This window comes from Somniosus microcephalus, chromosome 4 (assembly GCF_052327205.1).
Source record: "Somniosus microcephalus isolate GS21.2 chromosome 4, FLI_Smic_1.0, whole genome shotgun sequence".
NCBI lineage: Eukaryota > Metazoa > Chordata > Chondrichthyes > Squaliformes > Somniosidae > Somniosus > Somniosus microcephalus.
In genome coordinates this window covers 74469674-74495960 of record NC_140990.1, presented here as the reverse complement: position 1 = coordinate 74495960, position 26287 = coordinate 74469674, and the positions used below count along the sequence as shown (strand labels likewise).

The window sequence follows — 26287 nt, the reverse complement described above, 5'->3', positions numbered from 1 at the left end:
GCTTATGTTAATAAACCTTATAACTGGAGATTAATATTCTGTATAAAAACTTAATAAATCATCTTTGTTTCAAACACAGTGTGTAAAATATTTGATTTCTGTATGATAAGAGGAGATTAATTGATGTTCTGTTACCGACGGTTCCATTTTTGGGCCTTTTCTTACTCTGGATTATTTCAGTTCTCATCTAGTTCACTTTCTACCCATCAAACCCCAAGCTTGTTCCATTTGAGTACACGGCTTGTGGGTGTCACAGACTGAACTGTCGTGTCTCACTTTACACTCACCTGAAGTTCCTTTGAACCACCCCTTTACAGAACTATCTTACATGAGAGTTGAAATCTGTTATTTGCTGTGTTAATTATCACTTTTTTGGATCTGATTTAGTAAAACTCCTCCACACGTACTGCATGTGATAGTCTTTGAAATGTTCCGATCTTTGTAATAGTAATTTCTGAGCTGGATGGTCTCGTTGATTTAATCTCTTGTTACTAACATATCTTGCACTGTTTCTTTAATCAAGATAATTGTTTCAAATACTTCCTTTATCAGGTCTTTAGCTCCTCCATTGATCCCTGTCAATAATCCTTGGTTAGGGGCTGGGGTTAAGGTGCAGATTTAGGGGTTAGTGGTTGAGGCTAGTGGTTATTGGTTAAGATTGGGGTTAGTGGTTGGGGCCAGTGGTTATTGGTTAGGATTGGGGTTAGTGGTTGTGGATGTGGTTATTGGTTAAGATTGGGGTTAGTGGTTTGGGGTGAGTCAATAGGATATTAGGCTTACGAGATAGTGATTAAGGTTAGTAACCACTGTTGACGACGCCTGTGTGACTAGATGCGTCATTTTTCATTCATTTTTTTAACCTCACGCAGACAAGTCACAAAATAACCTCATGAATTGTTCATTCAAGGAATCTTCCTCCTGGCCCGAGCCCAATTTCCTCCCTTTCACATCTCGACATTTTCCACAGAAAATGATATAAGGGACATTAGACTTTGGGATTTCAGGCCAAGAACAGGTGGATCCAGGTGTTGCATTGGTTACATCCAATCATCGGCCTGCCTGAAAAGGGCTTCTGACAATAACCTGTCACCGGGCCCCACCAGTCACCATCTGATTCCACCATCATATCTTCCTCCATTACCCACCTTTCACCCTCACTGGAGCTGGTTTCACCACCATGACCATTCCCCATACCGAGGCTCTCTAATTCCCATTTATAGTCTCAGTATAAGTGGTTACTGGATTTGGTGTCTCAGTGTAAATGGTCCCTGGATTTGGTGTCTCAGTGTAAGTGATCCCTATTTTGGTGTCACAGTGTAAGTAATCCCTGGATTTGGCGTTACAGTGTAAGTGGCCCTTGGATTTGGTGTCACACTGTAAGTTATCCCTGGATTTGGTCTCAAAGTTTAAGTCGTCACTGGATTTGGTGTCACAGACAACAACAACAACTTGCATTTATATAGTGCCTTTAATGTAGTAAAACACCCCAAGTTGCTTCACAGGAATGTTTTCAAACAAAATTTGACAGTGAGTCATATAAGGCGATATTAGGGCCAAAGAGGTAGGTTTTAAGGAGCATCTTAGAGGAGGAAAGAGAGGCGGAGAGATTTAGGGAGGGAATTCCAGAGCATTACAACATAGGAACAGGAGTAGACCATTTAGCCCCTCGAGCCTGCTGTGCCATTCAATGAGATCATGGCTGATCTGTGACCTAGCTCCATATAACCGCCATTGCCCCATATCCCTTAATACGTGTGGTTAACAAAAATCTATCAATCTCCGATTTAAAATTAACAATTGACCGAGCATCAACTGCTGTTTGTGGAAGAGGGTTCCAAACTTCTACCACCTTTTGTGTGTAGAAGTATTTCCTAACTTCACTCCTGAAAGGTCTGGCTCTAATTTTTACATTCTGTCCCCTAGTCCTAGACTCCCCAACCAGCAGAAATAGTTTCTCTCTATCAGTTCCCCTTAATAACTTGAAAACTTCAATCAAATCACCTCTTAACCTTCTAAATTCCAGGAAATACAACCCTAATTTGTTTAATCTCTCCTTGTAATTTAACCCCTGAAGTCTGGGTATCATTCTGGTAAACCTACGCTGCACTCCTCCCAAGGCCAACATATCCTTCCCAAGGTGTGGTGCCCAGAACTGCTCTCAGTACCCCAGGTGTGGTCTAACCAGGGCTTTGTATAGCTGTAGTGTAACTTCTACCCACTTGTATTCTAGTCCTCGAGATATAAAGGCCAGCATTCCATTAGCCTTTTTGATTATTTCCTGTACCTGTCCATGACATTTTAATGATCTATGTACCTGGATCCCCAAGTCTCGTTGGACCTCCACTGTTTCTAGCTTTTCACCATTTAGAAAGTACTCTGTTCTATCCTTTTTAGGTCCAAAGTGGATGACCTCACATTTGCCTACATTGAAATCCATTTGCCACAGTTTTGCCCATTCACTTAATGTATTAATATCTCTCTAATTTTATGCTACCATCTACACTGCTTACAATGCCACCTATCTTTGTGCCATCAGCAACTTGGATATGTGACTTTCTATCCCATCATCTAAGTCATTAATAAATACGGTGAATAGTTGAGGCCCCAACACAGATCCTTGCTGGACAGCGTTAGTCACATCCTGCCAATTAGAATCCCTGCCCATTATCCCCACTCTCTGTCTCCCGCTACTCAGCCAATTCCATGGGCTTCAACTTTAGCTAACAGACTCTTATAAGGGACTTTATTAAATGCCTTCTGGAAGTCCATATAAATAACATCCATAGACATTCCCTCGTCTACTTCAATCACCTCTTCAAAATATTCAATCAGGTTCAGCAGGCATGACCGACCTTTCACAAATCCATGCTGGCTCTCTCTAATCTGCTGAAAATTTTCAAGGTGTTCAGTCACCCTGTCCTTAATTATAGACTCTAGTAATTTCCCCACAACAGATGTTAGGCTAACTGGTCTCTAATTCCCTGGTTTCCCTCTCTCACCATTCTGAAATAGCGGAGTGACATGCGCAATTTTGCAATCTGATGAAATGGTTACCAAATTGAGAGAACTTTGGAAGATTATAGTTTGGGCATCTGCAATGTTCTCACCTACTTCGTTTAAAACCTTGGCTTGGAAACCATCTGGTCCTGGGGATTTGTTACTCTTTAGTGCCATTATTTTCTTCATTACTGTTATTTTGGTGAGTCCCCATCCCTGATTCAATATTAGTTTCCTTGGGATGTCCAGCCTGCTATCCTCTTCCACTCTGTCAATACTGACGCAAAATAATTATTCAACATGTCCGCCTTTTTATTATCATTTACAATGTCACCATTATCAGTTTTCAAGGGCCCACATTGCTCCTGACCATTCTTTTCCTAATATAATTGTAATAAAAATTGTGTTGATTTTGATAATCCTTACAAGTTTCTTTTCATACTCCCTTTTTGTAGCTCTTACTGTCTGTTTTGTCACCCTTTGTTGTTCTTTGTATTTCTCCCAATCACCAGGATTTGTGCTATTTATTGCATTTCCGTGTACTTGTTCTTTTAGTTTGATGTTGTCCCTTCTCTCTTTAGTCGTCCATGGCTGGGGTTTTTAGGTAAGTAGAGCTCTTGCCCCTCGGGGGTAGAAGCTGTTTCTGTATCACCGTAAATTATTTTTTGAACATCTCCCTCTGATCTTCTGTTGTTTTACCCATTAACAGATTTGCCCAGTTTACTGTGGACAGTCTCCCTTTGAAGTCGGCCTTACCCAAATCTAGAATCTTAGTAGCTGTTTTGCGTTTCTCCCTTTCAAACATAATGTGGAACTCGATCACGTTATGATCGCTGTTAGATAAATGTTCACTCACCGTGAGGCTGTTCACTAAATCTGGTACATTCCTAAATCTAATATGGCCTGCCCCCTTGTTGGTTCTAGAACATATTGTTGCAGAAAATTATCCTGAACACACGCGAGAAATTCACCTGAGAAGACGATAGAGACCAAAGTACCGTTTGCCCCTCTCAGTGTGGCCCTGAAGGACTGTGTCCAGGCTGGAGTTCTGTTCCCACCGTACGATCCTCCCCCAGATTGTCCTTTCTGAGCTCCAGCCAGGTGATGCTAAACACTCAGGTGGGAAAGAAGAAAATCTACAATGTGTTTAACACAAAGCTGATTTATTTGACATCTATCCAGAATATTAAACTCCAGCCCAGTTATTGGGGTTATTAAGATCAGCAGAAGCAAACCCCAACTGTCAGAATGAACATGGTTCAGGCCTGGATGTAGAATTTCAAATTCAGTTTGAGGGTGAGAAACTTGGGTCTGAAACTAGTGTCCTAAACTTAAATAAAGGCAATTACAAGGGTATGAGGACAGAGTTGGCTAAAGTGGACTTGGAAAATAGATTAAAGGATAATACGGTAGATCAGCAGTGGCAGACATTTAAGGAGATATTTCATAAATCTCAGCAAAGGTATATTCCAGTGAGAAAGAAAGGCTCTACGAGAAGGATGCACCACTAAGAAAGTTAAGGATGGTATCAAATTGAAAGAAAAGGCATACAATGTTGCGAAGATTAGTGGTAGGCCAGAGGATTAGGTAATATGGTAAGGCAGGATCTGGCCAAAGTGGACTGGGATCAGCTACTTGTAGGAAAACCCACATCGGAGCAATGGGAGTCTTTCAGAAAGGAAATTGGGAGAGTACAATGGCAACATGTTCCCGTAAAGGTCAAGGCTGGGACCAACAAGCCCAGGGAACCTTGGATGTCAAGGGATATATAAGAATGGATTAGGAAAAAAAGGAGGGCTTTTGGCAGATACAAAGGACTAAAGACAGAGGAAGCCCTAGAGGAGTATAAAAAGTGCAGGGGGATAATTAAAAAAGAAATTAGGAGAGCGAGGAGGGCCCATGAAATAACACTGGCGAGCAAAATAAAGGAAAATCCTAAGGTGTTTTATAAGTATACTAGCTGGAGTGCCCGGCGGTGCCGAGGGTTTTTTGAGGACATGTTGTTGTGAAAAAAGTAGAAATAATTTTTATATATATAAATGAGTTTGTCTGTCTGTCTGTGTGGGAAGGAGAGAGAGAGAGAGACTGGGGGGAGAAGAGAGAGATGGGGAGAGAGAGAGAGACTGGGGGGGAGAGAGAGAGAGGGAAAGAGAGAGGGGGAGGGAGAGAGAGGAAAGGAGAGAGAGAGAGGGAAGGAGAGAGAGGGGAAAGGGGTGGTTGGGGGAAAGGGGTGTTGGGGGAGAAAGGTGGTGTGTGGGGGGGAAGGGGGGGTGGGGGGAAAGGGGGGGGTGGGGGGGAAAGGGGGGGTGGGGGGAAAGGGGGGGAGTGGGGGGGAAAGGGGATGTGTGGGGGGAGGAAAGGTGGGTGGGGGGAGGAAAGGGGGGTGCGGGGAGGAAAGGGGGGTGGGGGGAGGAAAGGGGGGTGTGGGGGAGGAAAGGGGGGGTGTGGGGAGGGGGAAAGGGGGGTGTTGGGGGAGGGGGACAGGGGGGTGTGGGGGAGGGGGAAAGGGGTGTGTGGGGGGGAGCGGGAAAGGGGGGTGTGGGGCCTTGGTGACCCGAAGCCCTGCTCACTTTCAGTTGGGCTCTCAGGCCGCGTGGTTGATGCCGCGGGGAAGGCCGTGCGCGGCGGCTCCCACTCCGGACCGTCGCAGCGGCTTGCCTGCAGCCTAGTCGAGGGGGGGAAAGCCCGAGTTCCCACCCCGCCAGCCTGTTCCAAGATGGCGGCGATGGCTCCGCCAGCCTTTACCAAGATGGCGACGATGGCTCCGCTCGGCTCTGCCCTGCCAGCCTTTACCACGATGGCGGCGGTGGCTACGCTTGGCTCCGTCCCGGCCCCTTTACCAAGATGGCGGCGATCGCGGGGCGGTCCCAGCGGGACGGGCGGTGCCTAGCTCGGGCGTGGCTGGCGAGGAGAGGCCGAGGCTTCGAGGCCTGAGGCCTGCAGGCAGCTCCTCCACCGCCAAGTGGGGGAAAGCCCGAGTCCCCTTTACAAATGGATTTTTTTTTCTTTTAAAACCAACTTTTTTTTTGCTGGAAATCTATATTTCATATCATTTAATCCCCATCTGTGTCATTTCTGGCATTGCCTCCAGTGGTTAATGTGTCAATACTAATGAATCAACAATTTCCTCACCTCCATTACCATTTTTTTAGCTTGAGGCCCGGCAGGTGTTTAATGGCCGCCGCTCAGCTCCCGCACTAACGGCAGTTTGAATGATTAGGCCCCGCCACCCCATAGGACTGGTCAACCATCATGTCACTCAACGCTAATGAGCGGTAGGATTGGTCAACCGCTAATGAGCGGATTTTTGAACGTTTTTTGTATACTGTCTGAACAATATTTGTCTGACCAAAAAGTAAATATGCCTATGAGACTCCCCTAATGATAAGCTTTCTTTTGATATATGTAAGAAGTCACACAACACCAGGTTATAGTCCAACAGCTTTATCTGAAATCACAAGCTTTCGGAGCACTGCTCCTTCGTCAGGTGAAGTGGAGAAATGCATAAAGACACAGCTTATATAGTCAGAGAATAATGCCAGATGTTTAAAGGTAATCTTTCCAACTGCCATTTATCACACCTCAGCAGAGAGATAATCACAGCAATCAAAGGTGTGAATGGTGTCCAAACAGGTCAGTCAGGAAAACATTACATCAAAGAACAATGAGGTGGGGTCACAAGGGGTCAAATATTGCAGATGCTGGGGTCTGTATGAAAAACAAAAAAACAGACAAAAAACATTTTTTTTGCTGGAAATCACAGCAGGTTCGGCCGCATCTGTGTAGAGAGAACAAGCCAATGTCGACTCGAGTCGGGATGACCCTGCATCAGGTGGGGTTACATGTAGCGTGACATGAACCCAAGATCTTGGTTGAGGCCGTCCTCATGGGTGCGGAACTTGGCTATCAGTTTCTGCTCGCCAATTTTGCGTTGTCGTGTGTCTCGAAGGCCGCCTTGGAGAATGCTTACCCGAAGGTCGGAGGCTGAATGTCCTTGACTGCTGAAGTGTTCCCCGACTGGGAGGGAACACTCCTGCCTGGTGATTTTTGTGCGGTGTCCGTTCATCCGTTGTCACAGTGTCTGCATGGTCTCACCGATGTACCATGCTCCGGGGCATCCTTTCCTGCAACGTATGAGGTAGACAACGTTGGCTGAGTCACATGAGTATGTACCATGTACCTGGTGGGTGGTGTCCCCACGTGTGATGATGGTATCTGTGTTGATGATCTGGCATGTCTTGCAGAGGTTGCTGTGGCAGGGTTGTGTGGTGTCGTGGTCGCTGTTCTCCTGAAAGCTGGGTAATTTGCTGCGAACGATGGTCTGTTTGAGGTTCGGCGGCTGTTTGAAAGCGAGTAGTGGAGGCGTGGGGATGGCCTTAGCGAGGTGTTCATCATCGGGCAGGGGGACTGTGATATACTTGAACATATTAGCATCGAGAGGGAGGAGGTACTGGCGGTTTAAGCAGGCTTAAAAGTAGATAAATCCCCAGACCCGGACGAGATGTATCCCAGGCTGCTGTGTGAGGCAAAGGAGGAGATTGCAGGGGCTCTGACACAAATTTTCAGAACCACTCTGGCCACAGGGGATGTGCCAGAGGACTGGAGAACAGCTAATGTAGTACAATTATTCAAGAAGGGTAGTAGGGATAAACCAGGGAATTACAGGCCAGTGAGCCTAAAATCAGTGGTAGGGAAATTATTGGAAAAAATTCTGAGGGACAAAATTAGTCTCCACTTGGAGAGGCAAGGATTAATCAGGGATAGTCAGCATGGCTTTGTCAAGGGAAGATCATGTCTGACTAATTTGATTGAATTTTTCGAGGGGGTGATTAGGTGTGTGGACGAGGGTAGTGCAGTGGATGTGGTATACATGGATTTCAGTAAGGCTTTCGATAAAGTCCCGCATAGGAGACTGGTCAAGAAGGTAAGAGCCCATGGGATCCAGGGTGCCTTGGCACATTGGATCCAAAACTGGCTTAGTGGCAGAAGGCAGAGGGTGATGGTCGAAGGTTGTTTTTGTGACTGGAAGCCTGTGTCCAGTGGGGTACCGCAGGGATCGGTGCTGGGTCCCTTGATGTTTGTGGTCTACATTAATGATTTGGATGTGAATGTAAAAGGTATGATCAGTAAGTTCGCAGATGACACGAAAATTGGTGGGGTGGCAAATAACGAGGAGGGTAGCCTCAGTCTGCAGGATGATATAGATGGGTTGGTCAGATGGGCGGATGGAATTTAACCCTGAAAAGTGTGAGGTGATGCATTTTGGAGGGACTAAGAAATCAAGGGAATACACAATGAATGGTAAGACCCTAGGAAAGACAGAGGATCAGAGGGACCTTGGTGTGCATGTACATAGATCCCTGAAGGCAGCAGAACAGGTGGGTAAGGTGGTTAAAAAGGCATATGGGATACTTGCCTTCATTAGCTGAGGCATAGAATATAAGAGCAGGGAGGTTATGATGGAGCTGTACAAAATGCTGGTTAGGCCACAGCTGGAATACTGTGTGCAGTTCTGGTTGCCACACTATAGGAAGGATATGATTGCTTTGGAGAGGGTGCAGAGGAGATTCACCAGGATGTTACCTGGGCTGGAGCGCTTCAGCTATGAAGAAAGATTGGACAGGCTGGGGTTGTTTTCCTTGGAGCAGAGAAGGCTGAGGGGGGACCTGATTGAGGTGTACAAAATTATGAGGGGCATAGATAGGGTAGATAGAAAGGAACTTTTTCCCTTAGCAGAGGGGTCAAAAACAAGGGGGCATAGATTCAAGGTAAGCGGCAGGAGGTTTAGAGGGGATTTGAGGAAAAACTTTTTCACCCAGAGGGTGGTTGGAATCTGGAACTCACTGCCTGAAAGGGTGGTAGAGGCAGGAACCCTCACAACATTCAAGAAGCATTTGGATGAGCACTTGAAATCACCATAGCATACAAGGCTACGGACCAAGTGCTGGAAAATGGGATTAGAATAGACAGGGCCTGATGGCCAGCATGGACGCGATGGGCCGAAGGGCCTCTTTCTGTGCTGTATAACTCTAGGATTGGGACATTTTTAGAAACCAGCAAAGGATGACTAAAAACATTATAAAGAAGGAGAAGATAGAGTATGAGAGTAAAGTAGCAAATAATATAAAAACAGACAGTAAGAGCTTCTACAGGTATATAAAAAGGAAGAGAGTAGCTAAAGTAAACATTGGTCCCTTAGAGGATGAGACTGGGGAATTAATAATGGGAAATAGAGAAAAGGCAGAGACTCTAAACAATTATTTTGGATCGGCCTTCATGGTGGAAGACACTAAAAGCATTCCAATAATAATAGATAATCAAGGGGTTATAGGGAGAGAGGAACTTAAAACAATCTCTATCACTAGAGAAAAAGTACTAGGCAAACTAATGGGGCTAAGTGGGTTAGCAAGTTGTGAGGAGGACACAAGGAGTCTGCAAAGGGGTATAGAGAGGTTAAGTGAGTGGGCAAACATTTGGCAGATGGAGTATAATGTGGAAAAATGTGAGGTTATCCACTTTGGAAGGAAAAATGAAAAAGCAAATTATTATTTAAATGGAGTGAGACTACAAAATGCTGCAGTACAGAGGGATCTGGGGGTCCGAGTACATGAGACACAAAGTTAGCATGCAGGTACAGCAAGTAATTAGGAAGGCAAATGGAATGTTGGCCTTTATTGCAAGGGGAATGGAGTATAAATGTAGAGGAGTTTTGATGCAACTTTACAGGGCGCTGGTGAGACCGCACCTGGAGGCAGTGCAGAGAAGGTTCACTAGGGTGATTCCTGGGATGAAGGGGTTGACGTATGAGGAAAGGTTGAGCAGGTTGGGCCTATACTCATTGGAGTTTAGAAGAATGAGAGGTGATCTTATTGAAACATATAAGATTCTGAGGGGGATTGACAGGGTGGGTGCTGAGAGGATGTTTCCCCTGGTGGGGGTATCAAGAACTAGGGGGCATAGTTTCAGAATAAGGGGTCACCCATTTAAGATGGAGATGAGAAGGAATTCTTCTCTCAGAGGGTCGTGAATCTTTGCAATTCTCTACCCCAGAGAGCTGTGGAGGCGGAGTCATTGAATACATTCAAGGCGGAGATAGACAGATATTTGAACTACAAAGGAGTCAAGGGGTGTGGGGAGAGAGCGGGAAAGTAGTGTTGAGGCCTAGATTGGATCTGCCATGATCTTATTGAATGGCGGAGCAGGCTCGAGGAGCCGATTGGCCCACTCCTGCTCCTGTTTCTTATGTTCTTATATTAACAACAGCAACAACAGCAGAATCCAACCCCTGTAGTCATATGTGAACTTGCTGGTGTGCCAGCAGGTTGGATGACTGAGTGAATCCCTTCCCACACACGGAGCAGATGAACGGCCGCTCCCCAGTGTTAACTCGCTGGTGTGTCCGCAGGTGGCATGACTGAGTGAATCCCTTCCCACACACTGAACAGGTGAACGCCCTCTCCCCGGTGTGAACTCGCTGGTGTGTCAAAAGGTCAGATGACTGAGTGAATCTCTTCCCACACACGGAACAGGTGAACCACTTCTCCCCGGTGTGAACTCGCTGGTGTGTCAAAGGGTCGGATGACTGAGTGAATCCCTTCCCACACACGGAGCAGGTGAACGGCCTCTCCTCAGTGTGAACTCGCTGGTGTCTCAGCAGCTTGGATGACTGAGTGAATCCCTTCCCACACACGGAGCAGGTGAATGGCCTCTCCCTGGTGTGAACTTGCTGGTGTATCAAAAGGTCAGATGACTGAGTGAATCCCTTCCCACACACAGAGCAGGTGAACGGCCTCTCCCCGGTGTGACTGCGTCGATGAATTTCCAGCTGGGATGGGTAATTGAATCCCTTCTCACAGTCCCCACATTTCCAGGGTTTCTCTATGGTGCGGGTGTCCTTGTGTCTCTCCAGGTTGGATGATCAGTTGAAGCCTCATCAACACACAGACCACATGTACAGTTTCTCCCCGCTGTGAATGGTGCGATGTTTTTTCAGGCTGTGTAACTGGTTAAAGCTCATTCCACAGTCAGTGCACTAGAACACTCTCACTCGGGTGTGGGTGTCTCGGTGCTTTTCCAGTCACACTGATGTTTGAAATCTTTTCCCACAGACAGAACAGGCAAACATTTCTCCTTCCATATTCAAAGGCTAATGATATTCCCTGTAAAAGCAGTTTACAAAAGGCATCACTATAAGTTCAGGATTAAAATGCAGAACGGATAATTCCAGTTTCTATGGAACATTCTTTCCTCTCTTATTACATAGAATTACATAGATTGTACAGCACAGAAACAGGCCATTCGGCCCAACTGGTCCATGCAGTGTTTATGCTCCACATGAGCCTCCTCCCATCTCTCTTCATCTCACCCTATCAGCATCTCCTTCTATTCCTTTCTCCCATGTGTTTATCCAGCTTCCCCTTAAATACATCCATGCTCTTCGCCTCAACTACTCCCTGTGGCAGCAAGTTCCACATTCTCAGCACCCTCTGGGTGAAGGAGTTTAATCTAAATAGGACTTTCCTGGGCAGCCAATGAGCACTGCTGCCTCTTCTGTGCATTTCCTGGCGAGGCAAAACAGTTGATATTTTCTGATCAAAAAGAGCTGAGCTCGGCAGTGTTAGTCCTGTTTTGCCTCCTTTGGAGACCAGGTGTACGAGCAGAGTGAGCGCAGCCTTCACAGCAACCGCAATAAAATTGTTACAGTTGTGAAGGAACTTTGTGTCAGTGCACTGGACCACAAACAAAGTATGTGTGTCAATTATTGTCTGACTGCGCTACTGAGAAGCGCCTTGGGATGTTTTAAAAGCACTATATAAATACAAGTTGTTGTTGGTGTATAGAGTACTCTGTTTAAAGTTAGTGAAATGATCGATAACCAAGGAAGATTATTTCTTTGTTTGGTTCTGTTAGTTTTCATAGAATCATTGAAACGTACAGCACCAAGAAGGCCATTCGGCCCATCGTGTCTGTGCTGGCTCTTAGAATGAGCACTCGTGCTTAGTCCCACATCCCTGCTTGTTGTCCGTAATCCTGTAACATCCTCATCCTCAAGTACCCGCCCAACTCCCTTTTAAAATCATTGATGGAATCAGCTCATGACCTTTTCAGGAAGAGCATTCCTGATCCCGACAACTCTCTGAGTTTTATTCAATTGTTGCCACAGTTGCCTTCTGTGAAGGTTTAATAATAAATGCATTTTGCTGTGAAAGCAATTAAAACATTCCTAGCATATAAATAGACAGATGCATCAAAATATTAAAATTGTGGGGAGAGGGCAGTGCCCGCCAGGGCCCAATAAACAATGGAATTCTTGTTTCCCAACCCAATGCTCAGAAGATGAAGTCCCAGAGCTGCCTCTAGCTCAGTTCCACCTGCCCTATTCTGACAAGCGAAGGTGTCGGTCAGTGCACTGTGATTGCCCTGTGGGCAGAAAATGGCAAATCTAGAAATATGACCAAATTAACCCCAAAGCTGTAAATCCCCGTCCCACACACTCTCCCTCCTCCCTGTGCTGAAATCCAAACCCATCGCACCATCTCCAACATTTCTTTCCTCCACTCCCAGTTTTCTCCCTCCCTCTACTCTGGTTGGGTTCAGTTCTACACCCGCTGTGTGCAGAGTGAGAATAAAATCAATTAGTCAATGATTGTCTCTCCTGGTCACTGGGACCCTGAAGCCCCGCCCACTCTCTGTTCCGGTACCAAGATGGCCGCGCATGCGCCGTGACCCCGCCCTGTCCAAAATGGCGGTCAGTGACCCCGCTGACCCGGGCGGCCGGGCCTGTCACCGCGGGGCAAACACGGGGCCTGTGGGCTCTTATTCGGGGCCTGAGGCCTACAGCGGGTGTGATAAAAATGATAACTTCCGGGAAGTTATGTCATCACTTCCTGTGACCTATGAGCTATGAACTGTGTACATACCTCACTTCCTGTCATATGTCACTTCCTGTTGGACTGGTATAAATACTGGTCTGTTCAGTATTGTAAGAGGCTTCTACCAGAGGCATGGTAAAGACCTCTCTTGTGTATATAGTGTGTTTATAAGTTACTTAAAGCTTACTTTAAAGTTACTTGATGGTAAGTCTCCTTTTTCTTACATCAATTTAAGTAACTTAGTATTTACACTGACAAATACTAGACCTTCAGACAAACTCGGAAGTTAAGGATCCAGGGAACCACCCATCATGGAGAAAATCCTTAGACCTATTCGTCTGGACTTGGACCCGAATACACCAGCAGCTGGCAGGGTATGGAAGCATTGGTATCGTACTTTTGAGAATTTTCTGGATGAATGTAAAGCGGATGCTCCTGCTAAATTGAAGATACTTGTCAATTATGTGACCCCAAAAGTGTTCGAATATGTTGATGAATGGGATAATTACGAAGAGGTGATTCGGGCACTTAAGAAACTGTATGCGAAGACCCCAAATGAGGTCTATGCTAGACATCTACTGGCCACAGCCCGACAAGGGCCAGGGGAGTCAATTGACGAATTCCTGCAAGAACTTCGCAGGCTCAGCGTAGATTGTAACTTTCAGGCAGCCTCAGCTGAGCTGTACCGCCAAGAAATGATTCGTGATGCTTTCATCTGCGGGATTGCCTCTCCATTTGTACGCCAGCGTCTACTAGAAAGTAAAACACTTGAGCTACAAAAAGCTTTTGACCTAGCTTGTTCACTGGATTTGGCAAAGAGAAATGCAGACCTCTATCAGCTACCCAGATCTCGATCTGCTGCTGTAGCTGCAACCAGACAATTCAAGCGGTCTCAGGTGAACCCTATCATGGGGGAATCTAATTCTGATAATTCTGATGAAGAAGAGGAGGACGACCCCACTTTAGCAGCCTCTTGGCAATCTAGGAAGGAATGCTTCTTTTGTGGAGATGCTTTTCACCCTAGGAAAACCTGCCCTGCTCGCAATGCAATCTGCAGTTATTGCGGGAAAAAAGGACACTTTGCTAAAGTTTGCCTATCAAGGGCCTCTACGAGGGCCAATCCAGCTAAGGCCTACCGAACTGCCCCAATTAGGGCCTATCAAGATGCTCCAGCTAGGACCTATCAAGCTTCCTCTCGAGCTCTCTCCCGAAGAAGCACACCGAGAGTTTTAGCCACTCTCTGTGCAACGACACCAATTACAGCTGCTTGCCCACAGAACCTGTCTCATGCAGCCACAAAAATTTCAATTAAAGGGCATAACTTAGATGCCTTAATTGACTCAGGAAGTACTGATAGTTTCATTAAGGAACAGATTGTTGCGAAATTGAAACTACATGTCTTCCCATCGGACCAGGCAATTGCGATGGCCCAGTCATCACTTAATACCAGAATCTCCGGCTTTTGTGTTGTTGATATGACACTTCATGGTCGTATGTATCCCTCCACCCGACTTTCGGTGCTCAAGGACTTATGTAGTGATCTCCTCTTAGGGCTGGACTTCCAAAAACAGCATAAGAAACTCACCATTGAGTTTGGTGGATCCAAACCCGGACTTACTATTTCTAATATACCGTCTAAATTACCATTTTGTGCATTATCAGCAGCTTCACTTGATGAACCCTCATTATTTGCCAGTATTCTGCCTCAATGCCAACCGATAATAACGAAATCGCGGCGCTTTAATCAGGAAGACCAATCTTTTATTGCGGCTGAAATCTCTCGACTTCTAGCAGAGGATATCATTGAACCATGTTCGTCGCCCTGGCGGGCTCAAGTCGTCATTGTCAAGAACCCTCTAAAACCTCACAAACAGCGACTATGCATCGATTATTCGCAAACCATCAATCAATATACCGACTTGGATGCCTACCCATTGCCATGCATTGATGATATGGTTAATAAACTGGCCGAATACAAAGTGTTCTCAACTTACGATTTAAAAAGTGCCTATCATCAGTTACCCTTGAAGGTCTCAGATAAGCAGTACACAGCCTTTGAGGCTAATGGACGGCTGTACCAATTTCGTCACCTCCCATTCGGGGTTACTAATGGAGTGGCTGTCTTTCAACGGGCAATGGATGGCCTGGTTAAGCAGGAAAACCTAAGGGACACTTTTCCCTATCTTGATAACATTACCATTGCAGGTCACGATCAACAGGAACATGACTCCAACCTCCAAAAATTTCGGGATGCCCTCCATCGCCATAATTTGACCCTGAATGAATCCAAATCTGTTGAGTCGCAACCGACCATCAACATCCTTGGCTACTGCGTAGGCAATGGTATCATTAAGCCAGACCCAGAAAGACTTCGCCCGCTCCAAGAGCTCCCGTCACCTAAGAATCCGGCTTCTTTACGTCGGGCTCTCGGTCTGTTTGCATACTACGCTAAATGGATTCCTCATTTTTCGGACAAAATCCAACCCTTGCTGCATGCTAGATCATTTCCACTGGGAGCAGCGGCTGTTGCAGCCTTTAACCTTCTCAAAAAACAGTTGGAGAAAGCGGCTCTTCACTCCATTGATGAGAATCTCCCTTTCGTGGTTGAATGTGATGCCTCGGAGGTGGCGATCTCGGCTACTCTGAATCAGGAAGGTCGTCCTGTAGCATTTATGTCCAGGACCTTACAAGGTGCCGAGCTACATTATCCTCCGTTTGAGAAAGAAGCCACAGCCATCATAGAGGCAGTACGGAAGTGGAACCATTTTCTAGCTCGCCAGCACTTTACATTGATCATGGACCAACGATCAGTCGCCTTCATGCTCGATAATCGAAAACGAACCAAAATTAAGAATAATAAAATACAACTTTGGAGGATGGAACTGGCCTCTTTTGGTTATACCATTCTCTATCGGCCTGGCAAGGAGAATGTGGCCCCGGACACCCTCACACGGGCATTCTGCTCCACTATGTCATCCTCCACTCTCATGGATGTCCACAATGGTTTGTGTCATCCTGGCGTTACGCGCATGCTACATTTCGTACGATCACGGAATCTCCCTTTTTCCACTGGAGATGTAAAGAAAATATGCTCAGAATGCCGGCTTTGTGCGGAATTAAAACCTCAGTTCTTCCGCCCCTCAGATGGTATACTCATACATGCAACCCAACCGATGCAACGACTTAGCATCGATTTTAAGGGCCCAGTGCCCTCTTCAACTCGGAACACATATTTGCTTACCATGATCGACGAATATTCACGTTTTCCGTTTGCCTTCCCCTGCTCCAATATGCTGGCGTCCACAGTAATCTGCTGCCTTGAGCAGGTATTTTCTCTCTGTGGCATGCCGGCTTATATTCACTCAGATCGGGGTCCATCCTTTATGTCAAGGGAACTCAAGGACTACCTCTCAGAACGGGGAATTGCTACAAGCAGAACAACACCATACCATCCCATCGGAAATGGGCAGGTAGAGAGGTATAACGGTATCATCTGGAATTCCGTACGTCTCGCTTTAAGATCTCGGGGCCTACCAGACCAGCAATGGGAAACAGTGCTTCCGGATGCATTGCACTCTATACGGTCCCTGCTTTCTACAGCCACAAATACTACACCTCATGAGCGGTTCTTTGGATTCCAGCGTCGCTCATCTCATGGGACATCACTCCCGTCATGGCTAACTACTCCTGGACCTGTATTACTCCGAAGATATGTTCGGACGTCTAAAAATGACCCTCTTGTAGACGAGGTCGAACTAACCGATGCCAACCCCACCTATGCAAACATACGATATTCCGACGGCCGAGAATCTACCGTATCATTACGGGATCTGGCTCCCTGCCCACCAGGACCTAGTGGGACATCGGGTGATGGCATTTCACCAGGAAACTCTTGGGACCTATCGGGTACCCCTCTCCAGGATCCTGATCGGACACCAACTAGCTTGGTGCCGGTAGAACCCCGTGCTCAAGGTTGCGACCCTCCCAGTACCGCGCATGAAAGTACTGATCCGCCACAGACCAGCTCTGCACCTCCCTCTGAACAGAGGCAGTCTGACTTTGAACCTATTGGGGCTCGTACTCGAAGCCATGATCTCCCCGACCCTTCACAGGGCAATCCAGGCCACACAGATTCTGACCAATGGCCAACCGCATGTAAGCGGGCCAGCGACCCTCTACGACGGGAATCCAAACGGGTGCGACTCTTCCTTGTTCGGCGGCTGCGGACCAAAAGGTAGACCACAGCCTCCTAATCCTGCAGGAGGGAAGAATGTGATAAAAATGATAACTTCCGGGAAGTTATGTCATCACTTCCTGTGAACTATGAACTATGAACTGTGTACATACCTCACTTCCTGTCATATGTCACTTCCTGTTGGACTGGTATAAATACTGGTCTGTTCAGTATTGTAAGAGGCTTCTACCAGAGGCATGGTAAAGACCTCTCTTGTGTATATAGTGTGTTTATAAGTTACTTAAAGCTTACTTTAAAGTTACTTGATGGTAAGTCTCCTTTTTCTTACATCAGCGGGTGTTTATGAAGCTTCCCAGCCCACCCGCGGCTCCAATTCTACCCCGAGCCCACAATCTCCTACCACCTCCCGGAACCGTCTCTTCTTCATTAGCCGAACGCCTCCACTGGCACTGCGCATGCTCAGAGCACCGCCCAGTCTTGCACCTGCGCACTGGGCTCCTGTAATCATTGATGGGGCACATTCTGCCACACAGGGGATTCTGGGCAATCTCCCCGCTATGGAAAGTCCCAATTGTAAATATTTGTTTACCATAAACTGCACTCAGAAATTGGAGGTATATTATCGCAATTTGAAGGTGACGCCAAATTGGGTGATATATAGCTAATAATTTTGACTACACAGAAATACAGGAATACATAAACAGGCTTTCAGACTGTGCAGATAAATGGGAAATGAAATTCAATATAGTGAAATGGGAGGTGGTTCATTTTGGCAGGAGGAATAAGGAGGCCACCTATTCCTAAGAAGGTAAGAAACTAAATGGAGTGAAGTAGCAAAGAAATCTGGAAATACACACACATAAATTGCTAGAAGTAGTAACGCAAGTTGATAAGGCCATAAAGCGTGGAAAGAAAATACTGTGGTTCATTTCTAGAGGAATATAATACAAATGCAGGGAGGTAATGTTACATTTATATAGAACCTTGGTTAGACCACACTTGAAGTACTGTGGGCAGTTCTGGTCTCCATATAACAAAGGATATTGAAGCACTGAAGAAAGTGCAGAATAGATTTACAAAGGTGTCACCAGAGAGGATGCAACTAGCAAACAAGATTGAGCAAGCTGGGGCTCTTTACTCTGGTAAAGAGAAGACTAAGAGGAAACCTGTTAGAGGTCTTTAAAATTATGCCATTTTTCGAAACCATGGAGAAGGAGAAACTTTCCTTTTATCGGTGAGTCTGATAGTAGCTGCACTGTGGTCGTTGTCAGTATTTGAAGAAAACCCTTTAAAACGTGAAGTGTTTGGAAAAAGTAAAAATAAACTCCATTGAAGGCAAACACAATCAGCAGAATTTTTACCTGACCCTTCACCCTTTGATTAATTTGATATATACCCAGAATATTAAACTCCAGCCCAGTTATAGGGGTTATTAATATCAGCAGAAACATACCTCAACTGCCAGAATGAACATGGTTCAGTCCGAGATTTGATTAAAAGCAGCAATAACAGCAGCTTCTAACCCCTGCCGTCACATGTGAACTCACGGGTGTGTCAGCAGGTTGGATGAACGAGTAATTTATTTCCCACACACGGAGCAGGTGAACGGCCTCTCCCCTGTGTGAGTGTGTTGGTGTGTCTGCAGATTGTTTTTGCTTTTGAAGCTCTTCTCATAGTCCAGACATTTAAAAGGTCTATCACCAGTGTGAACCGGCTGGTCTATCAATGTGCAAACATTGGTGCATGACAGAGTGAATCGCTTCCCACACACTGTCTCTTTAAAAAACGACCTCAGCCCCACAGGCAAGCAGAGGCACTCTACCTTTACCCAAAAAACACACAACATAGAAAAGGATTAATTCTCCACCCCACTATAACGGTGAACTCTCCGTCCTCTGCCTCCTACACTGTTCCAATGAAGCTCAACGTAAGCTCGAGGAACATCACCTCATCTTTCTATTAGGCACTCTACAGCCTTCCAGACTCAACATTGAGTTCAACAATTTCAGATCATAACCTCTGCCCCCATTTTTTCTGATGGCAGTTGTTGCTGATGATTCTGATATTCCCATTTACACTTCCTCGAGACCCATCGTTTGTTTCTTCACTTGTCCCTTTACCATCTCCTTTTGCCTTGCACCAACATCCCTTTTGTCATGTAATCTCTCCTGTCTTCCATCCTATCTCAGACCTTCCGCTTTGTTCTTTCCTCCCCTTTCTCTGCCTCTAATTTCATAAAATCTGTTACATCTATAACTTTTTCCAGTTCTGACGAAAGTTAATCGACCTGAAACGTTAATAGAATCATAGAAATCATAGAAATTTATGGCACAGAAGGGGGCCATTCGGCCCATTGTGTCTGTGTCGGCTGAAAAAGAGCTACCCAGCCTAATCCCCCTGTCCAGCTCCTGGTCCGTAGCCTTGTAGGTTACAGCACTGCAAGTGCATATCGGAATACTTTTTAAATGTGATGAGGGTTTCTGCCTTGACCACCCTTTCAGGCAGTGAGTTCCAGACCCCCATCACACTCTGGGTGAAAAAAATTCTCCTCAACTCCCCTCCCCTCTAATCCTTCTACCAATTACTTTAAATCTATGCCCCCTGTTTATTGACCTCTCTGCTAAGAGGAATACGTCCTTCCTAGCCACTGTATCTAGGACCCTCACAGTTTTGTACACCTCAATTAAATCTCCTCTCAGCCTCCTCTGTTCTAAAGAAAACAACCCCAGCCTATCCAATCTTTCCTCAAAGCTAAAATTCTCCAGTCCTGGCAACATCCTCGTAAATCTCCTCTGTACCCTCTCTAGTGCAATCACATCCTTCCTGTAATGTGGTGATCAGAACTGCACACAGTATTCTAGCTGTGTCCTAACTAGTGTTGTATACAGTTTTAGCATAACCTCGCTGCTCTTTTGGGACATACAATGACAGGATGGGACCCCTCCTCCACAAAGCAATGCAAATAATTTAATCAGTGATGTTGCACCATATTTTGTGGCTAAAGTCACACTTGCTTATTTAATGGGAACAGGTGCATAAAGCAGTTCAATGATCATGTTAACACCAAAAGTTAAAAACACTAAATACAGCCCCTCATGTTCCCTGACACAATATACATTTTGATCATCTTCCAAAATTCGATGGAATCTGGAACAGTACCCATGGATTGCAGGGTAGCTAATGTTAACCCACTATTCAAAAAGGTGGTAGAGAGAAAACAGGGAATTACAGACCAGTAAGCCTGACATCGGTAGTGGGGAAAATGCTAGAGTCCATTATAAAAGATGTAATAGCAGAGCACTTGGAAAACAGTGACTGGATCGGACAAATTCAACATGGATTTACAAAGGCTTGACTAATCTACTGGAATTTTTTGAGGATGTAACTGGTAAAATAGATAAGGGACAACCAGTGGATGTGGTGTATTTGGACTCTCAAAAGGCATTCAATAAGGTCCCACATAAGAGATTAGCATGTAAAGTTAAGGCACATGGGATTGGGGGCAAGGTATTGACTTGGATAGAGAACTGGTTGGCAGACAGAAAGCAAAGAGTTGGAATAAACGGGTCTTTTTCCGAGTGGCAGGCAGTGACTAGCAGGGTACCGCAGGGATCCGTCCTTGGACCCCAGCTATTCACAATATATATTAATGATCTAGACGAGGGAACTAGATGTAATATCTCCAAATTTGCAGATGACACAAAGCTGGGTGGGCGTGTGTGCTGTGAGGAGGATGCCGAGAAACTCCAGTATGATTTGGACAGGTTGGGTGATTGGGCAGAAGCATGGCAGATGCAATATAGCATGGATAAATGCGAGGTTATCCACTTTGGTGTCAAAAACAGGAAGTCAGATTATTATCTGAATGGCAATAGAGTAGGAGAAGGGGAAGTGCAACGAGACCTGGGTGTCCTTGTGCACCAGTCGCTGAAGGTAAGCATGCAGGTGCAGCAGGTGGTTAAGAAGGCAAATGGTATGTTGGCCTTCGTAGCGAGAGGGTTTGAGTACAGGAACAAGGATGTGTTGCTGCAGTTGTACAGGGCCTTGGTGAGACCACACCTTGAGTATTGTGTGCAGTTTTCGTTGCCTTATCTGAGGAAGGATGTTCTTGCCATGGAGGGAGTGCAGCGAAGATTCACCAGGCTGATACCTGGGATGGCAGGAATGACGTATGAGGAGAGATTGGGTTGATTGCGCTTATACTCACTGGAGTTTAGAAGAATGAGAGGGGACCTCATTGAAACTTATACAATTCTAAAAGGACTAGACAGACTAGATGGGGGAAGGATGTTCCCGATGGTCAGGGAGTCCAGAACCAGGGGTCACAGTCTAAGGATAAGGGGTAAGCCATTTAGGACAGGGATGAGGAGGAATTTCTTCACCCAGAGAGTGGCGAACCTGTGGAATTCTCTACCACAGAAGGCCTTAGAGGCCAATTCATTAAATATATTCAGGAAGGAGTTGGATATATTTCTTAAGGCTAAAGGGATCAAGGGGTATGGAGAGAAGGCAGGAACAGGGTACTGAATTTGGATGATCAGCCATGATCTCATTGAATGGCGGAGCAGGCTCGAGGGGCCGAATGGCCTACTCCTGCTCCTATCTTCTATGTTTCTATGTTTCTATAAACAGCCTTGTAAAGTGGTTGCAAACTAAACCCGAGGTTATGAGGATTTCAAACAGCAAGCTGTGAGAGTGACTGGCAATGATGTGACGACATGGGAATTTTGGCTACAGATATAGTGGCCCTGTGGGAGACTAATAACCAAATGTAATGTTGCTAGAAGGAGGAGTGAACACCCACAGGACCACTGACTACTGGCGACCGAACAAGGCAAATTCTATTTTTACTACATGGGATTCTGGGAATGTTACCAGAGTTTTGGAGGCTGAATTCTGCAATTCATCCATTTTTTTCTGTGAAAACCATAAAATTGTTTGCTATAATGTTCTTATATTTAGACAGATGGTTCACATTGGCTATTAGTAGCTTTAAAAAGATGCCTGACTTATTGGCATCTAAAGCAAACAGTAGTTTATCTTTTACAATTCCTGGTGGAATATTCTGAATTTTGTTTGTACAAGATCACAGGATAAGTTTGGATGAAGATGGCCCTTCAGCCCATTTAATCTCCTTCTAGAATACCAACCTTACCATCTTTCCATTACAGCATCTGTTTCTTAATTACTCCAGTGTCCTGGCATAAACCACCCTGCTGGCAACCCATTTCAGCTGTTGATCACCCTCTGAGTAAAGAAAGATTTCCTGCCATCTATCCTAAATTTGCTCTTCACACCCATGAACCCTGTGCCCTCATGTCCTGCTGCCCAGACGTATCTGAAAGTATTGTTCCAGATTTACTTTCTCTATCCAGGTAAGTATTTATATTCCTCTATTAATGTTGCTTCGAAGACCTGCCTTCTTGAGGTTGAAGAAGAGGACTTGCTGATCAAGTTGTACATCATAACTCTTCCCTCTAACACCATGGATCAGGGTTTGTTGCTTTCTTCTGGATTGCCAGTAAGACCTGGATGGCTCCCATAATATCACGGTGACCAGGACTATATGCAGCATACCAAGTGCAATGTGACCAGGACAGCTTCGACATTAGCTCTAGGTATTTGAACTGAACTGATTGGACAATATGATCCAGCATGCGATTTCCTTTGTTTATTGATGAGCCACACCTTTTAGGAATGATGAGTGGTGACTCATCTAACACCCTAAGGTTGGTCTCAACTTCCCACTTGACAAGTTCTATCCCACCCATTTCTATTTTTCCCTAATAAACAGTATCTTGCCTTTTTCTATCTTGAGTTTCATCTGCCAATGGTCATTCTTTGAAAGCTCCCTTTGTAAGATCCTAGTTGCCTTATCTGAATTCACATTCTTTTCTAGCTTGGTGTCATCTCCAAATGTAACTGTTTTATATTATGATTATGATTCCAGGTCACGTTTGTAGACCAAGACCAGGAGGGATTCCCAACAAGGGCCCCTGGGGTAACCCACTCAGTATCCTCCCTTTGCAAACTAGCTTCACCTCGACAGTAATTAATCAATATGCATGTTTCACCTTGAAACCTACTGACCTTTGTTTGTAAAGAAGTCTCTCATGCAATACTTTGTCAAAGGCCTTTTGGATGTCCAGGTACACTACACCATTTAATTCGGGATACGCCCCATTTAATTCGGGACGTCATCTCTTTCAAAAAAGTCTAAGAAGTTGGTTAAGGAAGATCTATCTATTAACGCTGATTCTCTCTCCACAGATGCTGCCTGACCTGCTGAGTATTTTCTGTTTTTATTTATAATAGAGAGAAGGGTGAAGCTGTGTCTGTGCCTTTAACGGCAGCTGCCCAGACACAGGGTGCAGTCCCTTTAAGAATGAGTGACGGGGACAATCCAGATTCCTCTTTCAGGTTTTCTGGGGAGGATGTCAGGAGCCCAGCGCGCAGGCGCGGGACAGGCTCTGTGCGGTCACCGGGCAGAGCTGCAGGTCGGTGGGAGCGGGACATTAATAATAAATTGCGGGTAGGCCGCGCCGCAGGGTTTATAAAGTTGGAGAACGGCCTCAGGCTCGAATGAGATCCCACGGCCTGGTCTGCGTTGCGCCGGACGGCAGCGGTGAGGCTTTTTCTCAGTGACAGGCCCGGGTTACGCACTGCCATTTTGGTGGAGGAAAGACAGGCCGGTTCCACCTGCAGCACGGCGCATGCGTGGCCATCTTGGTACAGGAACAGATAGTGGACGGGGCTTCAGGGTCCCAGTGACCCGGAGAGACAATCATTGACTCATTGATTGTATTCTCACTCTGCACACAGCCGGTGTAGAACTGAACCCAACAAGAGTAGAGGGAGGGGGAAAACTGGGAGTGGAGGAAAGAAATGTTGGAGATGGTGCGATGGGTTTAGACTTCAGCACAGGGAGGAGGGAGAGTGTGTTGGATGGGGATTTACAGCTTTGGGGGAACAAGAGAGGAAAAAATGTTCCATAGAAACTAGAATTGTCTGTTCTGAATTTCTATCCTGTACTTACAGTGATGACTTTTCTAAACTCCTTTTACAGGGTATTAGAAGGGGAGGATTTACAGACGGGAAACTCAAACCAAACATCACGTCAAGATCTGACAGAGTCACTCAATTCATCAGGACCCGAATATCCTCGGCCTTTGAATGTGGAAGGAGAAATATTTGTCTGTTCTGTCTGTGGGAAAAGATTTCAAACATCAGTGTGACTGGAAAAGCACCGAGACACACACAGCTGAGTGAGAGTGTTCCAGTGCACTGACTGTGGAAAGAGCTTTAACCAGTTACACAGCCTGAAAAATATTGCACCGTTCACAGCGGGGAGAAACCGTACATGTGTTCTGTGTGTGGACGAGGCTTCAACTGATCGCCCAACCTGGAGAGACACAAGGACACCCGCACCATGGAGAAACTCTGGAAATGTGAGGATTGTGGGAAGGGATTTAATTACCCATCCCAGCTGGAAACTCATCAACGCTGTCACACTGGGGAGAGACTGTTCACCTGCTCCGTGTGTGGGAAGGGATTCACTCAGTCATCTGCCTTCCGATCACACCAGCGAGTTCACAGTGATGAGAGACCTTTTAAATGCGCTGACTGTGGGAACTGCTTTAAAAGTTCTGAGGGACTAATTCAACATCAGCGAGTTCACACTGATGAGAGACCGTTCAGTTGCTCTCACTGTGGGAAGAGGTTCAGGCATTCATGCAAACTTATTGTACACCAGCGAGTTCACACTGGGGAGAGGACGTTCACCTGCTCCGTGTGTGGGAAGGGATTCATTTGTTCTTCCCAACATCTGAGACACCAGCGAGTTCACACTGGGGAGGGGACGTTCACCTGCTCTGTGTGTGGGAAGGGATTCACTCAGTCATCCCACCTCACTGTACACAAGCGAGTTCACACTGGAGAGAGGCTATTCACCTGCTCTGTGTGTGGGAAGGGATTCATTAAATCATTTCACCATCTGAGACACCAGCGAGTTCACACTGGGGCAAGACCATTCACCTGCTCCGTGTGTGGGAAGGGATTCACTCAGTCATCCAACCTGCAGACACACCAGCGAGTTCACGACCGACTGCAGGGGTTGGATTCAGCTGTTATTGCTGCTGTTAATCACATCCAGGACTGAACCATGTTCATTCTGACAGTTGGGTTTGTTTCTGCTGATGTTAATAACTCCTATAACTGGGCTGGAGTTTAATATTTTGATATGTCAAATAAATCAGCTTTGTATCAGACACATAGTGGTGTCGAGTCCTTGATTTCTCCAAGATAAGAGGAGACGAATTGATGTCCTGTTGCCGACTGCTCCATTTTTGAGCCTTTGCTCCTTTCTAACTCTAGATTATTTCAGTTCTCATACCTTCAGTTACTCTCATGGACAAGTCCCAGCTCCCCATACATTCCAGAGTGCCTCTCCCAGCCTTGGTATCCAGGGAAGGTATCGGTAACACGCCCGGGATTACTAAACACAAACCCAGTCTGTTAATCACTTTCAGCTACTGGACTAAGTGTGTGCCCCACAGCATCTCTCTCACCTTCGATGTGTGAATAGAGCATCACGCCTCAGAACCTGGTTTTAAATTTAATTCCACTCAGAAAATATATTTCACAAATAAACACATCACGTCAAATAACGGAAAAAAGTCAGAGGGGAGATGAGCCATTTTTCGCTCAGTGAGTTGTTGTGATCTGGAATGCACTGTCTGAAAGGGGGTGGATGCAGATTCAATAGTAACTTTCAAAAGGGAATTGGATCTACTTAAAGGAAAAGTTTGCGGGGCTATGGGGACAGACCCGGGGAGTGGAACTAATTGGCAGCTCTTTCAAAGATGATCAGGGCCCTATAAGGCGGCTCTATATTCACAGGAGAAAGGCTGATATCTAACTCCCCGAGAGTAGAGAAAGATCCCAACTCTCTGAAAACTCCTTGAATTCTTTCTAAAAGTCTTTCACATGCTGACATTCCTTCCTTCTTTTGAAATTCCACTGCCGTGCGCCGGGGGTGCAGGCAGTGCTGGGCACAGAGGGAGCAGCAAACCGGGTTCAGAGAGGGCACGCTGGCTTTGCCCTTGACCTGGGCTTTCCATTGAGCATGTGCTGGGGCCCAGTGGGATTTCACTGCTCCGGGGCATTTCTGAGTGTGTCACAGGAACTTTAGGAACAGGAGGAGGCCATTCAGCCCGTCGAGCTT

General features: G+C 45.9%; 1 protein-coding gene and 1 pseudogene across 1 annotated transcript in view; one reads left to right on the top strand and one right to left on the bottom strand.

Annotated features, from left to right (window-relative positions):
- Window positions 1–26287, bottom strand: part of LOC147119236 (uncharacterized) — a 192878-nt gene that overhangs the window by 20537 nt on the left and 146054 nt on the right. Inside the window, exons 3-4 of the mRNA XM_085984906.1 lie at window positions 18675–18758; window positions 10620–10787 (exon numbers count right to left, since the gene is read on the bottom strand). Coding sequence (XP_085841032.1) covers window positions 10620–10787; window positions 18675–18758 — 252 coding nt within the window. The remainder of the gene's footprint in view (window positions 1–10619; window positions 10788–18674; window positions 18759–26287) is intronic.
- LOC147119240 (uncharacterized) overlaps window positions 22381–26287 on the top strand; it is a 91494-nt pseudogene continuing 87587 nt past the window's right edge.